Source organism: Sceloporus occidentalis, unplaced genomic scaffold, assembly GCF_023333645.1.
Source record: "Sceloporus occidentalis isolate IW3139 unplaced genomic scaffold, rSceOcc1.0.p SCAF_3, whole genome shotgun sequence".
In the NCBI taxonomy this organism is placed as follows: Eukaryota; Metazoa; Chordata; class Lepidosauria; order Squamata; family Phrynosomatidae; genus Sceloporus; species Sceloporus occidentalis.
In genome coordinates, this window is record NW_028316983.1 from 84685746 (window position 1) to 84706287 (window position 20542).

At 40.3% G+C, this 20542-nt stretch overlaps 1 protein-coding gene across 1 annotated transcript in view; it reads left to right on the forward strand.

The window, feature by feature from the left end:
* FGGY (FGGY carbohydrate kinase domain containing) overlaps window positions 1–20542 on the forward strand; it is a 212410-nt gene that overhangs the window by 10056 nt on the left and 181812 nt on the right. The window contains exons 2-4 of the mRNA XM_089515273.1: window positions 5404–5615; window positions 12812–12923; window positions 18495–18646. Of these exons, the coding sequence (XP_089371399.1) occupies window positions 5415–5615; window positions 12812–12923; window positions 18495–18646 (465 nt within the window). The 5' untranslated portion in view covers window positions 5404–5414. The remainder of the gene's footprint in view (window positions 1–5403; window positions 5616–12811; window positions 12924–18494; window positions 18647–20542) is intronic.

The window sequence follows — 20542 nt, forward strand, 5'->3', positions numbered from 1 at the left end:
TTTAAATGACACATGCATCTGTACCTCTTACTTGAAATAAATTGTCCCATGAAATATGTTATGTTCCAGTTATGCAAAGATGGAATAGGCTTTAACTTTGGTGATTTCTGAACGCTTTTCCTGAGAACTTTGGGAAGCTTATTGGGAATCTGCAGTGAGAAGGTTAGGAAAGGCAAACCTATTGTACTGAGTGGATTTCTCTGTAGGGGTATTGATAGGGGAAATATGACCCTGTTGGTACTCAGCGGCATTCAATACCATAGACCACGGTATCCTTCTGGAAAGCCTGAGGAAGTTAGGTATTGGGGGCACTGCACTTCAGTGGTTCCAGTCCTACCTCTTGGGCAGATTCCAGATGGTGATGCTGGGGGACAGCTACTCTTCTGAAAGAAAGCTGGCATCTGGCGTCCCCCAGGGCACCATCCTATCATCCATGCTGTTCAACATTTACATGAAGCTGCTGGGAAAGATAATCCGGAGACATGGGGTGTGGTGTTATCAGTATGCTGATGATACCCAAATATGTTTCTCTATGTCTCCAACTACTGCAGTGACTAAAGATGGCATCTCTCCTCTGAATGCCTGTCTTGAGTTGGTAATGGGCTGGATGAGGGAAAACAAGCTGAATCCAGAGAAAACGGAGGTACTCACAATAGGCACCCCTAGTCTGGGGAAGAAAATTTGTCAACCTGTTCTGGATGGGGTCACACTTCCCCTAAAGGATGAAGTTTGCAGTTTGGGAGTACTCCTGGATCCATCCCTACAGTTGTCAACTTAAGTTGATGCGACGACCAGGAGTGCTTGGTACCAACTTCGGTTGATATGTCAACTGCTTCCCTACCTAGACCGAAAGGACCTTGAAGCAGTGGTACTTGCACTGGTAATCTCTCGTCTTGATTTCTGTAATGCGCTGTACATGGGGCTACCCTTGTACCAAGTTCAGAAGTTTCAATTAGTTCAAAATATGGCAGCCAGACTGGTCACCATTTCTTCAAGATTTGACCATATAACACCTATCCTAAAAGATCTTCACTGGCTGCTGATTAGCTTCCAGGCACAATACAAGGTGTTGGTTATTACCTTTAAAGCCCTACATGGCTTGGGCCCAAGTTACTTGTGGGAATGCCTCTCCCTACATAATCCGCCCCGCACTCTCAGGACATCTGGGAAAAATTTGCTGGAATCACAAATTACCAGACTACCTTCAATTTCCCAAAGAGCATATATCGCAGCCGCTCCAAAATTGTGGCACAATCTCCCGGACTGGGTTTTTTTTCTTCTTCTACTCTTCTGACCAGTATGTATAAAAAGGAAAGTGTGATAATGTGTGGAAGTGTAATATATGTAATATGTATATGAAAATGTTTATGTACATGTTTGAGTGTAATGTTTATTTGTTTTTGGTTTTGTGATATATTTTAACAATAAAAGTTTATTTAAAAAATTGTGGAACAATCTCCCGGAAGAGATCCGTCTCACTACCTCCTTGGAGGCTTTCAAGAGGGCAGTTAAGACGGATCTCTTCTGGCAAGCTTATCCACCCATCCTCGTATAAGTAACATTGTTCCATCTCCTTGATTAGGATTGGAGTTTTCCCATCACACTGCCACTTTTGATGCTTCGTTTTTAATTGTGAACTATTTATGTATTTTATTTTGGGGATTTTTGTCTGTATTTTTATATTGGCTTGTAATCCTGCCTCGATCCACCAGGGAGAGGTGGGAAAATATAAATAAAAATTTTATTATTATTTATTTTTATTAACAAACTCTTTTATTGCAATGCACTGCTAGTGGGTGTTTGGATGGAATTCTAGGGTTAATGTCTGTGCCCACATCATGACAGTAAAATTAGACTGGTGCTCTCGAACACTCCCCAGCAACATGTAGATTGCAGGAGAAACTCTATAGACAAATTGATGTGTCAGGTGTAGCCTATTGTTTTACTACATGTTGGTCTTGTTATACGTCTGATGAAAACGAAGGGAGACAAATATCTGGTAACTATCCCAGGAGAGAGCCAGGTTCATTTTAGCCTTGCACAGTTCCAAAGTAAATTAATTGCTTCTTTGGTTGTGTTTTTACAGCCATGTGGATTCTTTTGTTCAGTTTAAATAGCATGCAGGGTGTTTTCTAAAAATGTAAATCCTTTTCATACATTACTGCAGTTTGCTTCTTTCATCATTGTCTCAGGGGGAGAAAACTGGCACATTTGTTCAAGACTAAAAAGGGAAGCATGGAGATTCCCATGAGTACAGTTGAGTAACATTTCTGCAAATTGTTGTTCAATGGGCTATCCAAATATTTATTATGCACTGTGGACCTTTGATCACTAATACTAATTTGGAAAACACTTCAGTCCTTTTGGATATTCATAAAGGAAGCAGCTATTGTTGCCCGTGTTTCTAAATACTCTCCTTGGAGATTAATGTTGGTGTTTTTTTTAACTAACTGTCTTACTCCAAATATTGTGTTTCTCTGATTTGCACTGTCAGCAATGTGAGATGGACTTACTGTATTTGAATTTTACAGTCTATATGCATATTCTGCTGATAGATTTTTCTGCAATTCATTTCAAAAACTAAATAATCCTAGGGTTTTATTCTCCTGCTAGTTATGTCAGTGCTTTCTGTGTCTAAATGTAGTTGTGATTGTGAAATTTTGCTAGTGCAGGTTGAGTATCCCTTCTCTGGAATTTCAAAATCCAAAATATTCCAAAATCCACAATTGTCCACATGGTAGATGAGATAGTGAAACCTTTGCTTTCTTATGGTTTAATGTATACAAACTTATTTTCATGCACAAAATTATTAAAAATATTGTGTATAAAATTACTGGTACCTTCAGGATATGTATATAAGGTGTTTACAAAACATAAATGCATTTCATTTTTACACTTGGGTCCTATCTCAAAGATATCTCCTATGTATATGTAAATATTCCTAAATTTGAAAAACTCAGAAATCTAAAACACTTCTGTTCCCAAGCATTTTTGGATAAGGAAGACTCAACCTATATGGAGATCTGGACACTTATGCATTTGGCCACTTTTCCCTTTCCTCACTGCCATTCCCTTCTCCATTTGTGTCTTGTCTTTTTAGATTGTAAATGTGAGAGCAGGGAAATGTCTAATTTAAAAAAAAAAGTAAGACACTCTGATAGCCTTTTGGCTGAAAAGCAAGGTATAAATATATTATTATTATTATTATTATTATTATTATTATTATTATTATTATTATTATTGCAGTTCATCCTGTTGCCATATAGATTAGAGTCCTGAGTTCTCTTGTTCTTTCAGGCTGCATCCGTACAGCAGAAATAATCCAGTTTGATACTGCATTATCTGTCATGTTATGGAATTCTGGGGTTTGTAGTTTTGTGAGACATTTAGCTTTCTCTTTCAGAGAGCTCTGGTGTCACAACAAACTACAATTACCAGAATGCTATAGTTTTTTAGCTACGGCAGTTAAAGTAGTGTGAAACTGGATTATTTCTGCAGTGTGGATGTAGCCTTAGTCAGTTTGCCTTTATTTGACTTCTGGTAGTATTCTTTCAAACATTTACATTTTCTGGTATAAATCTGTTGACAATGTATCCTCTAGCAGAATTATATTGGGACTTCAGTTCTATGACATGGGCGGGAACCAAACTGGAGATTTCAGTGTTGTGGGTTGATCCAGATGTCATGTAGGTGAAATCCCAGATGTATTATATTGTAATAATTCTTTTAGCATCAAACAATGTTTTTGTAAGAAAACTGGATTGAGTTACAGAAGTATTTTGCTTTGGACAACTCAGAAAGCCCTTCTTAGAAGTTATGCCAAGGAATAATAAATGAAGGTATAATATTTTAAAATAATTTGCTTAGGTCCCATTATTCAGGAAAAAAAAAACTATGTCAAGAGTTGTTGGAGACATCAATAAATTGAATTATTTATCTTTATATGTCAGATTGTTAGATGAAGAGTTAGGTAGGTGTAATGCAACACAGTTGGGGGATTGTGTAAATGCAAAACACTGAGACACCATTGCTTTGACATAGAGGACTTTTGTCACGCATCAAAGAGGACCTTATTGGGGTAGAAGTTTTTACTTTGCACCATCATAAATGACTTATGAATTAAATGAAATTCTGAGAGTCTGTATCTCAGAGATGTAGTATAAAAGTTCGACATGATGAGCTATGCTGTATCTCTGCTCTCACTCCCCCAAACTCTTCCGTTTTAGCTGCAGGAGACCTCCTCCTCTTTAGCCATATAGTCTTCAGTGGAGAGCAGGAAGCACTGGAGAAACGTCTATGTCCTTATGTTTTCCAGGTCTCAGTGGAGGATGTCAGTTGTTCTGCATTTAGATGCTAGAGAGAAGATGTTTCTCTCTAATGCTTCTTTCTCTTCATTAGTCACGGGAAGGGGGGGGGGGGAACAGACCACACACCATGGCCCCAATCCACCTTTTTGCCAGCCCAAAAAGAAGCGGCAAATAGTGATGTTTATCACACTATACTCTTAAAGTGCTACTATTCCACTTTGACTCCTCTAGCTGCCTCCTGTTGCATTCTGGGATTTGCAGTTTTAAGGAGGGGTATTTAGAATTCTCAGGCAGAGAACTTCTCTCCCTGAGAATTCTAAATACCCCTCCTTAAAACTGCCAATACCAGAATGCAACAGGAGGCAGCTAGAGCAGTCAAAGTGGAATAGTAGCACTTTAAGAGTATAGTGTGATAAACATCAATGATTCCTTTTTGCACCAGCAAAAAGCTGGCTTTTCTGCACTGCTGCAGATGGAAGCTGGTTTTCTGGTGCTCTGGTGGCATGCAGCAAATATATGCCAGCTGGGCGGCAAATAGCTGGCTTCCAGGTGGCTTCAGAGCATGAATCATCAGTGCTCTGAAGCTGCCCAAATGGCAGTGCAAAGGGGTGATCTGTTTCACCCCCAAATGACCAAGGAGAGGGGGTTTCTACAGATAAATTGTGAGGTTTTTTTTCCTGGAGGGGGGATTTTGGTCATTACATGAGGCCATTAGAGAGTTGTAACCTCCACAATGATAAAAAAAGTGACTTATAGTAGCATAAGCTGAATTTGTTTTTTATTTGTTTTTTGTGTGCCTTCATATTGTTTCCAACTTATAGCAACCCTAAGGTAACACTATCATGGGGTTTCTTGGCAAGATTTTTTCAGAGGAGGTTTGCCATTGCCTTCCTCTGATGCTAAGAGAGTGTGACTTGCCCCAGGTCACCCAGTCAGTTTCCATGACCAAGCTGGGAATCAAACTCTGGTCTCTAAAGTCACAGTCCAACACTCAAACCACTATGCCACACTTGCTGTCAGGTTCAAGTAACTTCAACCTTTATCTGAATAAAGAATATTTTTAAAAATCAATTTTCTCTTTCTCTGTCTTCCAAAGGTTTGTTCAAAATGCAAAGCAAGAACCTGGAAACAGTAAATTACTACGTTGGAATTGATGTTGGCACAGCAAGCGTCCGTGCGGCTTTGGTAGACCAGTCTGGGACAGTCGTGGCTTATGCAGACCAGCCAATTCAAATTTGGGCACCACATCCAGACCACTATGAGCAATCCTCTGATGACATTTGGGCTGCGTGTTGTATAGTCACAAAGGTACAGACATAGACATTCCCGGCAAATTGTATGACACATTCTGTGAGGCACCTTGTCTAATGAGATTGGACAACTCTTTGCTCCTTTTGTCATGTCAAGCTGTTTTCTCTCATACAAAAAATAAAAGATTCAAGGGGGGGCTGAGATAACTAGTGACATTTACTAGTGACAAGAGCCAACCTCTTGTCTACTTCTAATCTCTGAAAACCTAGGCTTCCCTATTCCAGATGCATCCCTGTAAAGGGCATATTGTTAGGTTCAAAGTTTAACAGCAGCTTCTGATATGTATGCCATATACCAATCTCAGTTCCATGTCTTTTTCATATGTATGTCTGCTGCTTCCAGATGCCTTTCTGTCATTTACAGGCTTTTTCCATTGTGTTCCGTGTCAAATAGAATATAACAAAATCACACTGCAAACCTTTAATGGATGTGGCTTGTATCTCCTTTTTATCCAGAACACAGAATGGCCAAGAATGTTTCAGTTTTAAAATTCAGGAATATATAATGTGCGAGAAGGGTGAAAAATCCCTATAAGTTCATAAGTCAGAAATGACTTGAAGGTGCACAACAACAAAGGCTGCTGTGTCTTTTCACTGGGAGAAAATAACATCTTTTGGTTGTGGTAAAAACCAGAAACAAAATATCTGTTTTTTTACACTCCTCAGAAAAATAAATGCAAGCACCTGCTCATGATGTGAAGTCGAAGGCTTTCATGGCCAGGATCCATAGGTTTCTGTGGGCTTTTTGGGCTATGATGTCAGGAATAAACTCTTCTAGAACATGGCCACAAAACCCCAAAAAAAACCCCACAAAAAACTGCTCATGATAGTTTGTTTTTAACAAATACTAGAGTGCCCCTCTTTGTTTTGCATATGAGGCATATAAAGAGGCCCAAAGTATTGTGTTCTAGTCTAAATTCTATAGGAGAAAACCTCTGTGTTCCAAATCACAGAAAAATTAAGAGCACTCTTCACTAAAAGAGCATTAATTTAAAACTGATAACTATAATGTTAAATCTTTTAAACTTTGGTGCTATCACTAATTATTTTATAAAATATCTTTCCAGGCTGAGGAGGGGGTTCTCTTTACAAGATAAGTGAAAACTAACCAAGAGTATTGCATGTGAAATAAAAAGCTATTGCTCTGCTCTGTCTTCTGTGTTTTATTAGTTAATCAAGAACTACTCTTTGGATCTCTGTATGGATTTCCTGACCTTGGTTGGCAGTAAGCATCAGGACAGGGAGCCCTTTAACACTTACAAAAAGCTCTGGGCTTAGACAGCTCAATGTTCAGAGGCTGGCTCTCTTTAAATATTTATTAGATGCCTGGTAATTTGTAGTTGGTCAGTTCACTGTTCTCTTGTTAATGATCAATCTTTTCAAACATTAATGAGCCATGCTGTACAGTGAGTGTTCTGGAGGAGACAGAGCAATATGGGTTGGGCCCAGAGCAATTGCTGTGTGGATAATGAAATAGAATATTCTTCTTCATCTCACATTCAACTTCTCCCTCTCCCCCTCCCCAATTCGTTTTTATTTAGGTTTTCTGACATACACAAGCAGTAGGGGCTTAGGCCAGTTGTTAGCATCTGAGCAGACCTACTGAACCAATGGGGTTTTTTGTAAGTATTAACTTAAATCCCCATTGATTTAATGGATCTAGTCCAAATTGGATTTTGCCTTAGGTGGTTGTGTAAAATAATGATGTATGTGAAACCAGCACTGCTCAGAATGGTGGCTATCATTTTGAAAGCATTTCAAAAGAACACACAAAAGAAATGTGTTGATGTGTAATTATTTTCAGGAAAACAGCAAAATGGATAGTATCTGTTAAAAATGCCAAAGAGCTCCATTGGGTTCACTGGGAATTACTTCCAAGTAATACTTTATGTTGAAAATCCTGTGTGACAAAGCTGCTGGTTTACAAAACTATTTCACAAAACCATTTCTGTTTGAATTTGACATTTTAAAAACCATCATGGCTAGCAGGAAAACTATTAGACTGAATCCCCATGTCCACCAGAGGTTATGTTTGTTGCTATCCCCTATAACTGAGGTTTGCAATGCATGGGGAAGAGGGAGTTTTTTTTTTTTTCTTTCCATAGTGGGTGGAGTACAATAAATGTGTAGCCCACATTGTGTCTCACTGGTCTCCATGAGCTAACGAATGACTTGCTACATTCAACAAGTTAAACTGAATTAATATGAATGAACAGCGTTTATGTGTATTTGTCAGAATATATAGTAGGTTTTGTGGCTGATCTTGATTTTTTTGGTATTATGAACAAACTTGAAGATCATTAATAGAAAGATAGAATATTGACAAGAATGGATATTTATGGCAGTATTAAAAATTAAAAATAACCACGATGATGCTAAGTAGGAACAATGAGTTCACTATATTTAGTTCATAAATTTACAGTGTGTAAATTTACAGCGCTTCATAAACAAAGGTTAATAATAATAATAATAATAATAATAATAAATTCTCGTTCCTACTTAGCATCACCATTATTATTTTTAATTTTAATACTGCCATAAATATCCATTCTTGTCAAAGTAATATTCCATCTTTCTAATATTTATAGTTTTGTGTGTGTGTGTGTGTGTGTGTTTTTTCAGGCTATAAGGCGGTGTTCTAGAAGAGTTTTTTCCTGATGTTTCACCAGCAGCTGTGGCTGGCATCTTCAGAGAATGCTGGCATGGAAGAGAGTGGGGTATACATACTGTTGATTAGAAGAAGGGATTTAAATGCTAACCTGCTGGTGGAACGTTAGGAATAAACTCTTCTAGATTTCTAGAACATGGCCTCACAGCCTGGAAAACCCACAAAAAACTATGGATGCCAGCCACTAAAGCCTTCGACTTCACATTTCTAATATTTATTTGAAAGACCCAGTATGGTGTAGTGGTTTGAGTGTTGATCTAAGACTTTGGAGACCAGGGTTCAGTTTCCCACTGACCTTGAGCAAGTCACATGCTGTCAGCCTCAAGGAAAGGCCCTGGAAAACCTCTTCTGAACAAATCTTGTCATGAAAATACCATGGTAAGTTCATCTAAGGGGCCCATTAAGTCAGAACCTACTTGAAGGCACACAACAACTTATTTATTTATTAAGTTATCTTCAATGACATTCTGAGAACAGGGGTGAATAAGTTCTACTGTTTTCTGTCAGGATTCAATCATATGTCAGATTCTATCCATTACTAGTCACTATAAGTGTAACAATACGGGGGCGGGTTATAGACCGCCGCTTTGAGGCGGTCTGCCGCCGCCGCCGCTTGCTCCGTGCGGGAGCCGTAGCAGCCACACCGCGCGGCTCCCGCGCGGAGCAAAAAAGGAACTCCAAAATGGAGCTCCTTCTTGCAGCACCTCTATGACGTCACGAGGCGCCGCTGGCGCATTCGCGACGTCATAGGCGCCTCTGGGGCATTCGCGACGTCATAGGCGCCGCGACACATTCGGACGCTATGCGTCCGATACGTAAAGATGGCGCCGGCCGTGTGGAACGGCTGGTGCCATATTGTATGGACACAGTCCGTATTAGACCCAGGGGCGTCTAGAAGAGACACCCCTTTTTTAAAATGGGACGTCCTGCGGACGTCCCAAGTGCCGGTGTGTAACCGGCCTTAGTTTGCAAAAGTAGAAATTTAGTAGATAGTGAGATAGCAGGTAATTATTCTCTGTATATTTATGAAAAGCTATTGGGTAGAATCCTGAGTTACCTAAGAATGCTGAAGCTCACTGAAATTGTAATCCATGTTAAGTTTCAAACAGCATCTTGTTGAGCCATAATGCTAACAAAGCAGTTGGGCCATAATGCTAGTACAACAGTTACCCAGCACCTCCTCATGCAGCTAGCTCACCCAGTAGCACAACAGGCACTATTCCAGTTCTCCTCCTTCCAGCTCCATTATTTCTGACAATCCAGTGACTATCCAGTGACTAGTCCAGTAACTATGAGTTATAAGGTCCTCTTTTAGTTTCAGTAGGAATAGTTGGTTGAAGAAATTGGTGTTAGTCAGTTCTTTCTTCATTTTTACTGCTTCTGACCCACATAACCAAAATAACCACTGTATGGTTGTAGAGTTCAGTGGAAGACCCCCTCACTCAGATTCTGTGCCATTGCTAGAATGCCTGACTTCAAGATGGCTGTGCATGTAGCATATTTTTCCACTATGCAAGCTCTCAGTAGGACACCTGCCTGAGGCTGAAGTTCTATATACACCTCTCTGGGAGAAAATCCCACTACATCTGTCTTCAGTATTCATGTATAGGATCACACTATTTGCTATACATTATAACAATAGAAGAAATGCTTGTGAACATCCCCTAAAGTCATATTTCACAAATAATAATGGTAATAGTAGGCCTTTATAGCACTTTAGAATGCTTAAAACATATCATATTTATGACACCAGAACTCTTCACAATAGCTTAACTAAGTAATATTGTTTCAAAATGCAGTTGGGGAGCTGGGAATGAGTTACAGCGACTGCCTGCTGAGTTTTATGACTAAGATGACATCTCAATCTGGGGACTTTTTGATTTACAGACCAACATTTTTGATTTGCTTTTCAATATGTACAGGGTATATTTTAAAAAATAAAGCTTCAATGTTGCCCTAAAATAGAAAGAAATGAGGTAATTTTGTGTTCACTGCCTGATGCATAAGCACCACTCTGGCAGAAAAGAGTGCTGGTCTATATCCTCTCTGGTATTTCAAAGTATGTTATGATCTGCTAAGAGTGGAGGCTGTAATCTGAGATATCAGATAAGTTCAGCTGAATCACACACAGTCACAATGTTTGGGTCAAAAAAACCTTTCTGGGACGGCAACTATCTGAGCACCAATGTTATATTATGTCAGTAACAACCCTTTTCTGTTGCTTTTTGTAATGAACCACTACACATGATGACTATAGCACATGTTTAGGAACTCTTGCTCAGGAATTAATTATCTACGAGATCTACTCCCATTTAAACATGCACAGGATGGCTTCCATTTTAAAAAGTGCCCCAAATGACATTTTGGAATCTATGCATTGCTCAAGGTGGCAAGAAGAAAGGAGACTAACATGATGCTCATGTGCTTTGCCCGTGTTATAACCAAAATGAAATAGGTCACTTCTCCATACACTTCACACTCTTCTTTCCTTGTAATCTATTGTTGGTCTTAACAGGCCCTGAGCAGGTGAGCCAGGAAAGCACTGGCTGAGTGCAGGCTATTCTGGCTAGGATGCTCACTCAGGTTGCTCTCTGGGCTGGTGCAGGGATGGGCAGACCTGCTACTGATATGCACGCTGTACTTTTCTGTGCCATTGCTCATCCTACTGAGAAGCTCCCTGTCACCGCATCAGATGCAGAAATAGTGCACCCTTCCTGATAGAAGCAATGGTGCAGAAAGGTAAGGTCCATGTGGGGAGTGTTTGAACAGCTGGAGTTTGCTGCAGGCTTTCTAGGAAGTTCTGCAGCAAACCAGAGATCATTGTGACATGTGTTAAGGGCTATTTACCCTGAGATCAGGCTGGATCCACAGGATCCATGTCTAGTGTGCCAGGATCCTGCCTAATCCTGGCTCTGGAGTTTTGGCCCTGTTGTTCAAACAGGATGACACAAGGCTGGGAGGAACACAGGCTTTTTAACCCATATGGATAGTGTCACAGTGAACTTCCTAATTTATTTTTTTTTTAATTTAATTCCTATTGGACCTGTGGGATATTATCAGATCCTGTGTGTTTCTGTGGAAACACACCATGCTTGTGCTAAAGAACCCTTGATTAGGATAGAAAGCAATATCCTGAGTAGACATTTCCATGGATGGATTTTCACAAGTGAGCTATTTAAGAAGAGGTAGGCTTTTTTAAAAAACAAACAAACAAACAAAAAACAAAAACATTTTGCCTGTAGGTGGTTGGCCAGAATTTGGCATCTCCAGTTAAAAAGATCTTGGGTAGTACTTCTGTTTCTTCTGTTTAAAATATTAGAACTTAGTTTCCTGGTGAAATTTAATTCTCCTTCTTACATCCCTTTTCCTAATAGCTGTTAAAGGAAATTTATAGTTACATTTTCTTTGGGCAAGTACAGCAGGGAGCAATTTAGTTGATGACATTTAAGATTCATTGAAGTTGTCTGAACAAGGACTTCTGAAAATTAGGTTACTCATAAGAGCACTCCTATTAATGTCTACTCTGAAGCAAGCTTGATTGAATTCAGTGGGACTTACTTCTAGGTAAATCAGTATAGAATTGTGACTTAACATATTGTATTTTAACAGCCTTGGGTTACAGTTCAAACTTTAACAAATTTTTGAAATGTTATCTTCCCTTTTAGGTTTTAACTGCTGAGTGGTTCTGATTTCTAGTCGCAGTTAGCATAAACCTTAATTGCTAAATATTAAACCAACAGTTATGTAAATCCCATGGATTAATGGGTCTACTCTAGTTGGGCCTAGCAATTAAATGTTAATACTGTTAAGCACTAACTTTATTGTCAGGATGCACTTGCTTTTCAAATGAGAATTTGTTAAAGGTATGTGGTGAAGAGGTTAAAACAATTGCTTGCCTTCAGGTTTGCCACAATAAAGCAAACATTCATTGCTTTGTCCATGCTTTTCTTATCCAGGCCTTATTTCTGTTGATGCTTAAGATGTCATCATCTTAATTATCATCCCAATTTGAAACGCTCAAAACTACCCACTGAAGATTGTGGACACCTTGTATGCATTTATTTGCAAGGCCACAAAATTTTTCTGGCAAACTTTGCCAAGGAAAATTGCCTATCTGAGACTGAGTTGAGAGAAAGGCATTTAGAACTCTCAGTCAGAGAGCTCTTAGTGAACTACAAGTCCCAACATGCCACAGAAAGCTGTCATAGAAATAAAAGTGGAATAATAGTGCTATAACAGTGTAGTGCGGTATTGTCCTCAGAGAGCTGTGTTAATCAAAGTAGACAATGCAAGCCAAGATGGACCAATGATTTAAATGGTGTAAGGTATGCTGCATGACTTTGCAGAAGCTTTTCTGTTCTCACCTACATGAGAAGTGCTTAAGGAAAGAAAATCTTGTTCTAAAAGTGCACCATTGTACTGCTATCCAAGGTGCTTCTTTGTAAGCCTCTTTAAATATTCATATTTGTTGTTGTTGTTGTGCCACTATGTAATTTTGAATATTTATCCTTTTTCATATTCTGCAGAAGGTTATTCAAGGGATAGATATTTCCCAGATTCGAGGACTTGGATTTGATGCTACCTGCTCCCTTGTTGTCTTAGACAGCCATTTCCAACCCTTGGCAGTCAACACTGAAGGTGAGACCTTTAACCAGAAGATGATATCCAGTGTTAAATAGAAAAAGTATCTTAAAAATAATATGTGTAATACAGAGATGAAATTAAAATGGGGATAGCTCCCACCAGAAAGGTAGAACTAACATGCAGTTCTTCAGGATATATCCTACATTATTCCATGTACGTCCAGAAATACAGTTAGTTCATTCATCCTTTGAGCCACAATTGCCACCAGATTTTGCCTATGGGTGAGTTTGGAGAAACTTCCAGATGTGAAACATGTATAGGAATAGTGAGTTTGAAGAAACTTGCACAAATGAAACATACATAGGAATAAGAATTCAAAGACATAGCCATGTTAGTCTGGAAAATCAGTATGTAAAGAGATCTTGCAACACCTTTAAGACTAACTGAGGCGGGATACAAACCACCGCGCAGGAGCTGCAGCAGCCAAACCGCGCGGCTCCCGCGCGGAGCAAAAAAGAAGCTCCAAAATGGAGCTTCTTTTGGAGTCGCGTTTGCGACGTAGCGAGGCGCCAGGGGCGCACTCGCTACGTCACAAAGGACGCGACGCATACGCACGCTTAGCGTCCGATACGTCAAGATGGCTGCGCTCGTATGAACAGGGCGCCGCCATCTTGTACGTATTCAATACGTATTAGGGTTAGGGGGGTGCGGAAGCACCGCCCCTTCCTAACCCTAGTACGTATTGATGACGTACTATTTGGCGGTTTGTATCCCGCCTGAATGTTGTTGTTGTTGTTTATTGTATTTATACTTCAGAAATGCACTCAAAGCGGCTTACAATTTGTTAGGCAGTTACTTGCCCTCAGGCTTACAATCTAAAAAGACATGGCCTAAAAGGAGAAGGGAATGGCAGTGGGGAAGAGGATCAAGTCCAGCAGTTCTTCTCTCCCTCTTAGGCCATGTCAATGGTATTTGGAATGGAAGGAGGGCCCTTCTTCTATCTCTGGGCTAGGCCTAGTGAAGCTGTGCCTGCCCTTTCTCCCTGTCTGAGGCCAGGGCCATGGCAGATGGCATTTCAAAATCCATCTGAGAAAGTAGGCTCAAATCTATGAAAGCATGTGCTACCAACTTCTATCTTTCAATTAGTCTCAAAGGTACTACAAGATCCCTTGGCATATATATGACTCATGAGAGAGTGGCTGCTTAAAGATAAGGAGATTAGATGCCAGGATGAGACACTTAAACCAACCATTTTGTTCTTAATTATTTGTTTATAATCCCACATCTCAATCATTTCCTGTATTGCTATGTATTTTATATGTATTATCTTACTAGACAGGCCCCTTCCCCACCACCACTCCCTTCTCCTTCTGTGTCGTGTCTTTTTAGATTGTAAGCCTGAGGGCAGGGAACCGTCCAATTAAAAAGATTGTATGTACAGCGCTGTGTAAATTTACAGCGCTTTATAAATAAAGGTTAATAATAATAATAACATTAGTTCTGTCCCACTCAGACTCTGTTCAAGAAAGTTGTACAAGAATTTTGGCAGGATCCCTCCCCATGTCCTCTGACTCAAGGGGCATGCCTCCTGCTTTTCTATTCAGTAATTTACCAGAGTAATTGCTTCAAGGAACTCTAGGGTAGAAAAAAGTGATAGCAAATCCGTTTGTTCTACTTTCCCCCCAATTATTTGTAACCCAAAGAGCTGTTGGGAGGGGAGCTGTGGGTTGGATATTTTGGGCTGCAAAGTGTTTTTAACAACAGCTTTTTCACTTAAGGTTGAAGGCTAATGGGCCATATTACTCCCTACTAACAATTTTTGAACACTTACCAGATGATGAATGAAAGTTCTGTAAGGTGATCTGTTCTGAAGCTTATTTGAACAGCAATTGAACACATCATGCTAAATAGCTGCCCTTAGTTCCAAGTCCATGACTGATTCCATTTAGTTGAAATAACATTTATGGTTCTGTTTCTTGGTGTTTGGCCCAAAATATGAAGCGCTTGTCTCAAGGACTTCCATCTGATGGCAAATGATTATTCATTGAAACTGCATGTGTTACACTTGACAGGGGGCAATAGCTTGGCTTGTGCCAGCATATTTCCAGCAATTGGCTAGTCGTCATCAGGTGGCACAGTATCCTGATATCTCTCGCTTCAAGGGATGCTGAAATCTAGACAAAAGTTCTTTTTAGTCCTGCAGTGAAGCCAAGGTTGTCAAAGTCTTCAGTACAAATGCATGCCATCATCACCACCAGAGACTCGGTTGCTACTGTCTTTGGCTTTTGCCTCAGAGCCAAAGTTGTTTCTTAACGTTTGTGACAGAAGATCATCCCAGAACAGTACTCATTCAGTGCATGGTTATAGATTTTCTTTCTTCTCCTAGACATATTGCATGTATCTCATGACTATCTTGTCCCCTCCTTGAGATAACAGAATCATGGAATCATAGAGTTGGAAGAGACCACAAGGGACATCCTGTCCAACCCCTTGCCATGCAGGAACACACAGTCAAAGCACCCCTGACAGATGGCCATCCAGCCTCTGTTTAAAACACTCCCAAAGAAGGAGATCTCACCACACTCTGCAGGAGTGTGTTCCACTGTTCAACAATTCTTACTGTCAGGAAGTTCTTCCTAATGTTGAAGTGGAGTGTCTTTTCCTATAGTTTGCATCTATTGTTCAGGGTCCTATTCTCTGGAGCAGCATTAAACAAGCTTGCTCTAGCCTTAGTATGACACCCCTTCAAATATTTAAACGGGGCTATCATATCACTTCTTAACCTTCTTTTCTTCAAGCTGAACATATCCAGCACCCTAAATCTCTCCTCATAAGGCATGGTTTCCAGACCCTTCACCATTTTGGTTGCCCTCCTTGGACACACTCCAGCTCAACATCCTTTTTGAATTGTGGTGCCCAGAACTGGACACATTATTGCAGGTGAGGTATGACCAAAGCAGAATAGAGTGGCACTTTTACTTCCCTTGATCTAGGCCAGTGGTTCCCAGCCTGTGGGTTGGGACCCCTTTGGGGGTCGAATGACCCTTTCATGGGGGTCGCCTAAGACCATTGGAAAATACCTATTGAATTACAGTTATGAAGTAGCAACGAAAATAATTTTATGGGTTTGGGTCACCAGAACATGAGGAACTGTATTAAAGGGTCGCGGCATTAGGAAGGTTGGGAACCACTGATCTAGGCACTATAGTTCCGTTGATACAGCCTAGAATCACAATGACTTTTTAAACTGCTGCATCACACAATTGGCTCATGTTCAACTTGTGGTCTACTAGGACTCCTAGATCCCTTTCACATGTAGTCTTGTTAACCCAGGTGTCCCCATACTATATCTATGTATTTCATTTGTTCTGCCTAAGTGCAGTACCTTACATTTCTCTGTTCTAAAATTCATTTTGTTAGTTTTGGCCCAGTTTTCTAATCTATTCAGGCCATTTTGAATTTTGATCCTCTCCTCTTAGTTATTAGCTACTCTTCCTAATTTGGTCCCATCTGCAGTTTTGATAAGCATGCCCTGTATTCTTTCATCCAAGTCATTGATAAAGGAGTTGAATAGCCCTAGGATCAGGACAGAACCCTGTGGCACCTCATTGGTCACTTCTCTCCAAGATGCAAAAGAGCCATTGCTGAGCACCCTTTGGGTTCGGCTGGTCAGCTAATTACAAATCCACCTAATAGTTGCATTGTCTAGGCCACATTTTATTAGCTTGTTTGCAAGAATTTCATGGGGGACCTTACCAAAGGCCTTACTGAAATCATGATATGCTATATCCACATTGTAATTTGATCAAGAAAATATATCAGGCTAATCTGGCATGACTTGTTTCTCAGAAACCCATGTTGACTTTTTGTGATTATGGCATTCCCTTCTAAATGTTCACAGACTCTCAGTTTAATGATCTGCTCTGTTTTATTTTGCTTCCTAAGCAGTTTTGGGTTTTTTCACCCAGTGGATAAAGGATCAAGGGATTCTTTAACTTTCATTCTCCTCTTGCCCCACCGAATCATTCATGGAACCAGTGACCTGACATTTCATTTTTCCTTAAGGTGACATCACCTTTCACTTTGGTCAAGATGTTAAACTCCTTTGTTCTGTTCCTGAACCTATCAATATGGATTAGAGTTCTCCATTTCATTCTTTGCATGGTTTCAAAGCATTGGTTTTCTACCGAGTCAGAAGTGTGAACTTTAGAGGCAGCCCAAGGCTATTGCTCTGCTACTAGGGACCAGCAGTTTCCACTCAGTGTGTCTTTGTACAAGGTCTCCTGAACCAGCCCCAGTGACAGTGTGAGCTCACTCCTCCAGAGCCATTGCAAGATATAGTGTTCCCTTTTGGAAAATTAGACCTCTTCAAAGCATGATCACTACATGATTACTGCCTTCATTTGCAACTATTGACTAAATGTCTTGCCCAAGGCTAAAATTTCTTTTGAAAGAGTTATTTCCAGTTCTTTGGTTTGTTACCAATACCTCCAGCTCTGGTAGGTAAGTTTGCTAATCTTTTCCCACAGAGGCAACAAGGAAAAAAGACAGAATGTTTACTGGTAACTGTGGTTCTCCAAGTGTTCATCTGTGCAGTGCTATCGAGTCTTGTGTCCTCATGTCTAATATTGCTGTGCATCTGTTTCCCATTTCACATCTGTTTTTATAGTTGTTGGGTCAGTCAGAAGATGAAACTAAGGGGACACTGAGAGCTCTTTCCTTCCACAAAATTCTAGTCTAATTGTAGAAGTTTTCTGAATGGAGCTCTGTACAGGTGCTGAGCCAATATGTGTGACTGTACACATGACCACTTGAAGAACCACAGACACAGGAGGGTGACCTGTCTTCCCTAAACTATGGCCTGTTACAGACTGCCAAAATAATGCTGCTTCGGGTCTCTTTGGAAGTATGCTATTTAAATGACGCATGGGTCCTAAGAGTCCGGAGGTCGCACCAAAGCCACACTCCATTCCTAAGCACTGGAGTGCAGCTTTGGTGCAGCTTCTGGATTCTTAGGACCCATGCGTCATTTAAATAGCATATCTCCAAAGAGACCCGAAGCAGCTTTATTTTGGCAGTCGCTGGCGGGGTACAGACCGCCGCTTTGCAGCGGTCTGGCACCGCCGCCAGAAGGTCCGCGGGGGAGCCGGAGCCTTCAAACGGCCCGACTCCCGCGCGGACCGAAAAAAGAAGCTCCAAAATGGAGCTTCTTTTTGCGTCGCGTTTGCGACGTAGCGAGGCGCCAGGGGCGCGCTCGCTACGTCAGCAGCGGCGCGACGCGTCTGGACGCTGTGCGTCCGATGCGTAAAGATGGCGGCGCCCATGTAGAAGGGGCGCCGCCATCTTGTACGGACGGAGTCCGTACTAGACCATGGGGCGTCTAAAAGAGACGCCCCTTTTTTAAAATGGGACGTCCGGAGGACGTCCCAAATGTCCGTGTAGAAAGCCTCTGTAACAGGCCTAAGAAGACCATGGCCTCATATTTTCTCTGATGGGAAATCACTAGAGAACTTCATGTAGAATGAGCTCCATGTTGGTAGAAAGGCATGGTACTAAATAAATTGGGCCAGGAAGGGGGTTTCAATTGAACAAGAATAATTGTAATGTTGGTCATGTTTTTCTAAGGAAAATGCAACAGAAACATCATCATGTGGATGGACCATCGTGCAGCTGATCAAGTAGCACACATCAATGAGACAAAGCACAATGTCTTGCATTTTGTTGGAGGAGCAATGTCAGTTGAGATGCAACCACCTAAATTGCTGTGGTTGAAAGAAGTGAGTATGTCTTTAAAAAGCAACATAATTATGGTTGCCTGCCAATAACCTTTGATTCTTCTAATACACTCTTTCCCAATCCTCCACATGTGTTCTACTCTAACTCCCATCATCTCCATCCATCATGTTGTCTCACTATGCTTGGTGTTGCAATCCAGCAAAATTGGAGGGCACCAGATTCAGTATACTAATGTAAACTTACATTTAGTGATGATCAAACATCCTAAACACACTGAACTATTTCCACAAATGAGAAAGAAGGCATCCGTACCCTCTACAACTGTAACAACAAAGAACAGTGAATCCTTTGAACAATCTTCTGAGGATTTCTTTTTTTTTACATTAGCTATTTCTAAGTAGTTAAATTTCTAATGTGATTGTTCTTGTAGTTGCTGGGTTTTGTGTAAGCCTTTGTTCTCTGTTGGAGAGCATGGCATCTTGCATATTTGGCTTTAGGAAAATAAAATCAAGCCTCCATAATTTGCTAACTACAGAAAATTTTCATATCCAAGCACAAATGTGTCTGGAGGGCATAGTATGGTTAATGTTCACCAGCTTTTTCAGCCTAGTACACTGGAGAGCAATATGACCTGTTTTGTGTCCCAGTGTATGTGTCTATGTGTGTGTTTTACCCACCTCAGAGTTTGCAATGAGGTTTCTTAGTAATTCATTCCGACGGTGCCTTGGTGGCCTAACAGAGTGCAACAAGGGGGAGAGCCTGTGCTCCATGGACAACCCCCTTTATTATCTTTCCCATGGTGTTCTTCTTCTCCTTTTCTGTTCTGCTATTGTGAGATTGCATAAAGTTTTCATGATATCACGGGGAAAAGAACAGTAAAAATAGCACTAGCTTTTACTCTATAGTGCATAATAATTGGGAACCATTGGGCATTAAAACCCTTCTGCAAACACATATCCTCAGAGACAGGCAGTGATTATACTGGTAAGCATGAACTTATGCAGCACCTGTATTTAAGGATCTACCCACCTGAAGAAGAACTCTATGGAGCTGAACAAGATCATTAAAGGTATAGGAATACACCAACTTCCTTATAAGGAAGATATGAGAATTTCAACCTAAATCTAATTGTTAGACCCAACTAAAGTCGGTCCGTTGATTCAATGGAAGCTTAGTAAATCAACGATTATGTTAGTTTCATTTATTCAAAGGTTGGAGAGTAAAAATGGATTTAGGCTTTTTTTACATGGGCTAAAAAAGAGACGGTCATGGCCATAATATGGAATATAAATAATGACACACAGAGTTCTTCCTTCCTTCCATCCTTCCTTCCTTCCTTTCTTAGACTAGGATTGGGGGTAATCCAGTGAAAGCAATTCAATCAATAGACAAGGACCTCAGAAATGTTTTTAAGAAAGGAGAGGGCTCAACATTGGTAGGCCTATTATTAATCTTGCCTACTTTCAAAAAGTTGCAGCAAGAGGGCAAATTACTTTCCCCATCCATTATCACTGAAGCATTCTTAAATATGAAGAGTCTCACAAGGATAATGTATACTTAGAAATTCCTCCCATGTGTTCAGTGCTGCTTACTTATTTGGGGAAAGAGAAATAACAGTAATGAAATAAAGAGTACAAATGTAACGAAGTAACACGTGCCTGAACTAACAGCTGTTTAATATCATTTAGTTCAAGTCATATCTGTTTAAACCCTTTGTTCAATAAAGTTCATATTTTGTTTTATCTAAAGGCTTGTCTGCCATATATATTATATCCACACTACTATATTATATAATACTGTGAACCTGCCACATATTAAAAGGGGTTCGTTACATAAATTGGTGGCAGAGGTGGGATAGTAAAAGTCCCAGGTGCCTGCCACAATAGAAAGAAAGGAACTGTGTCACAACAACTATAGCTGTCTTAATATTTCTTAGT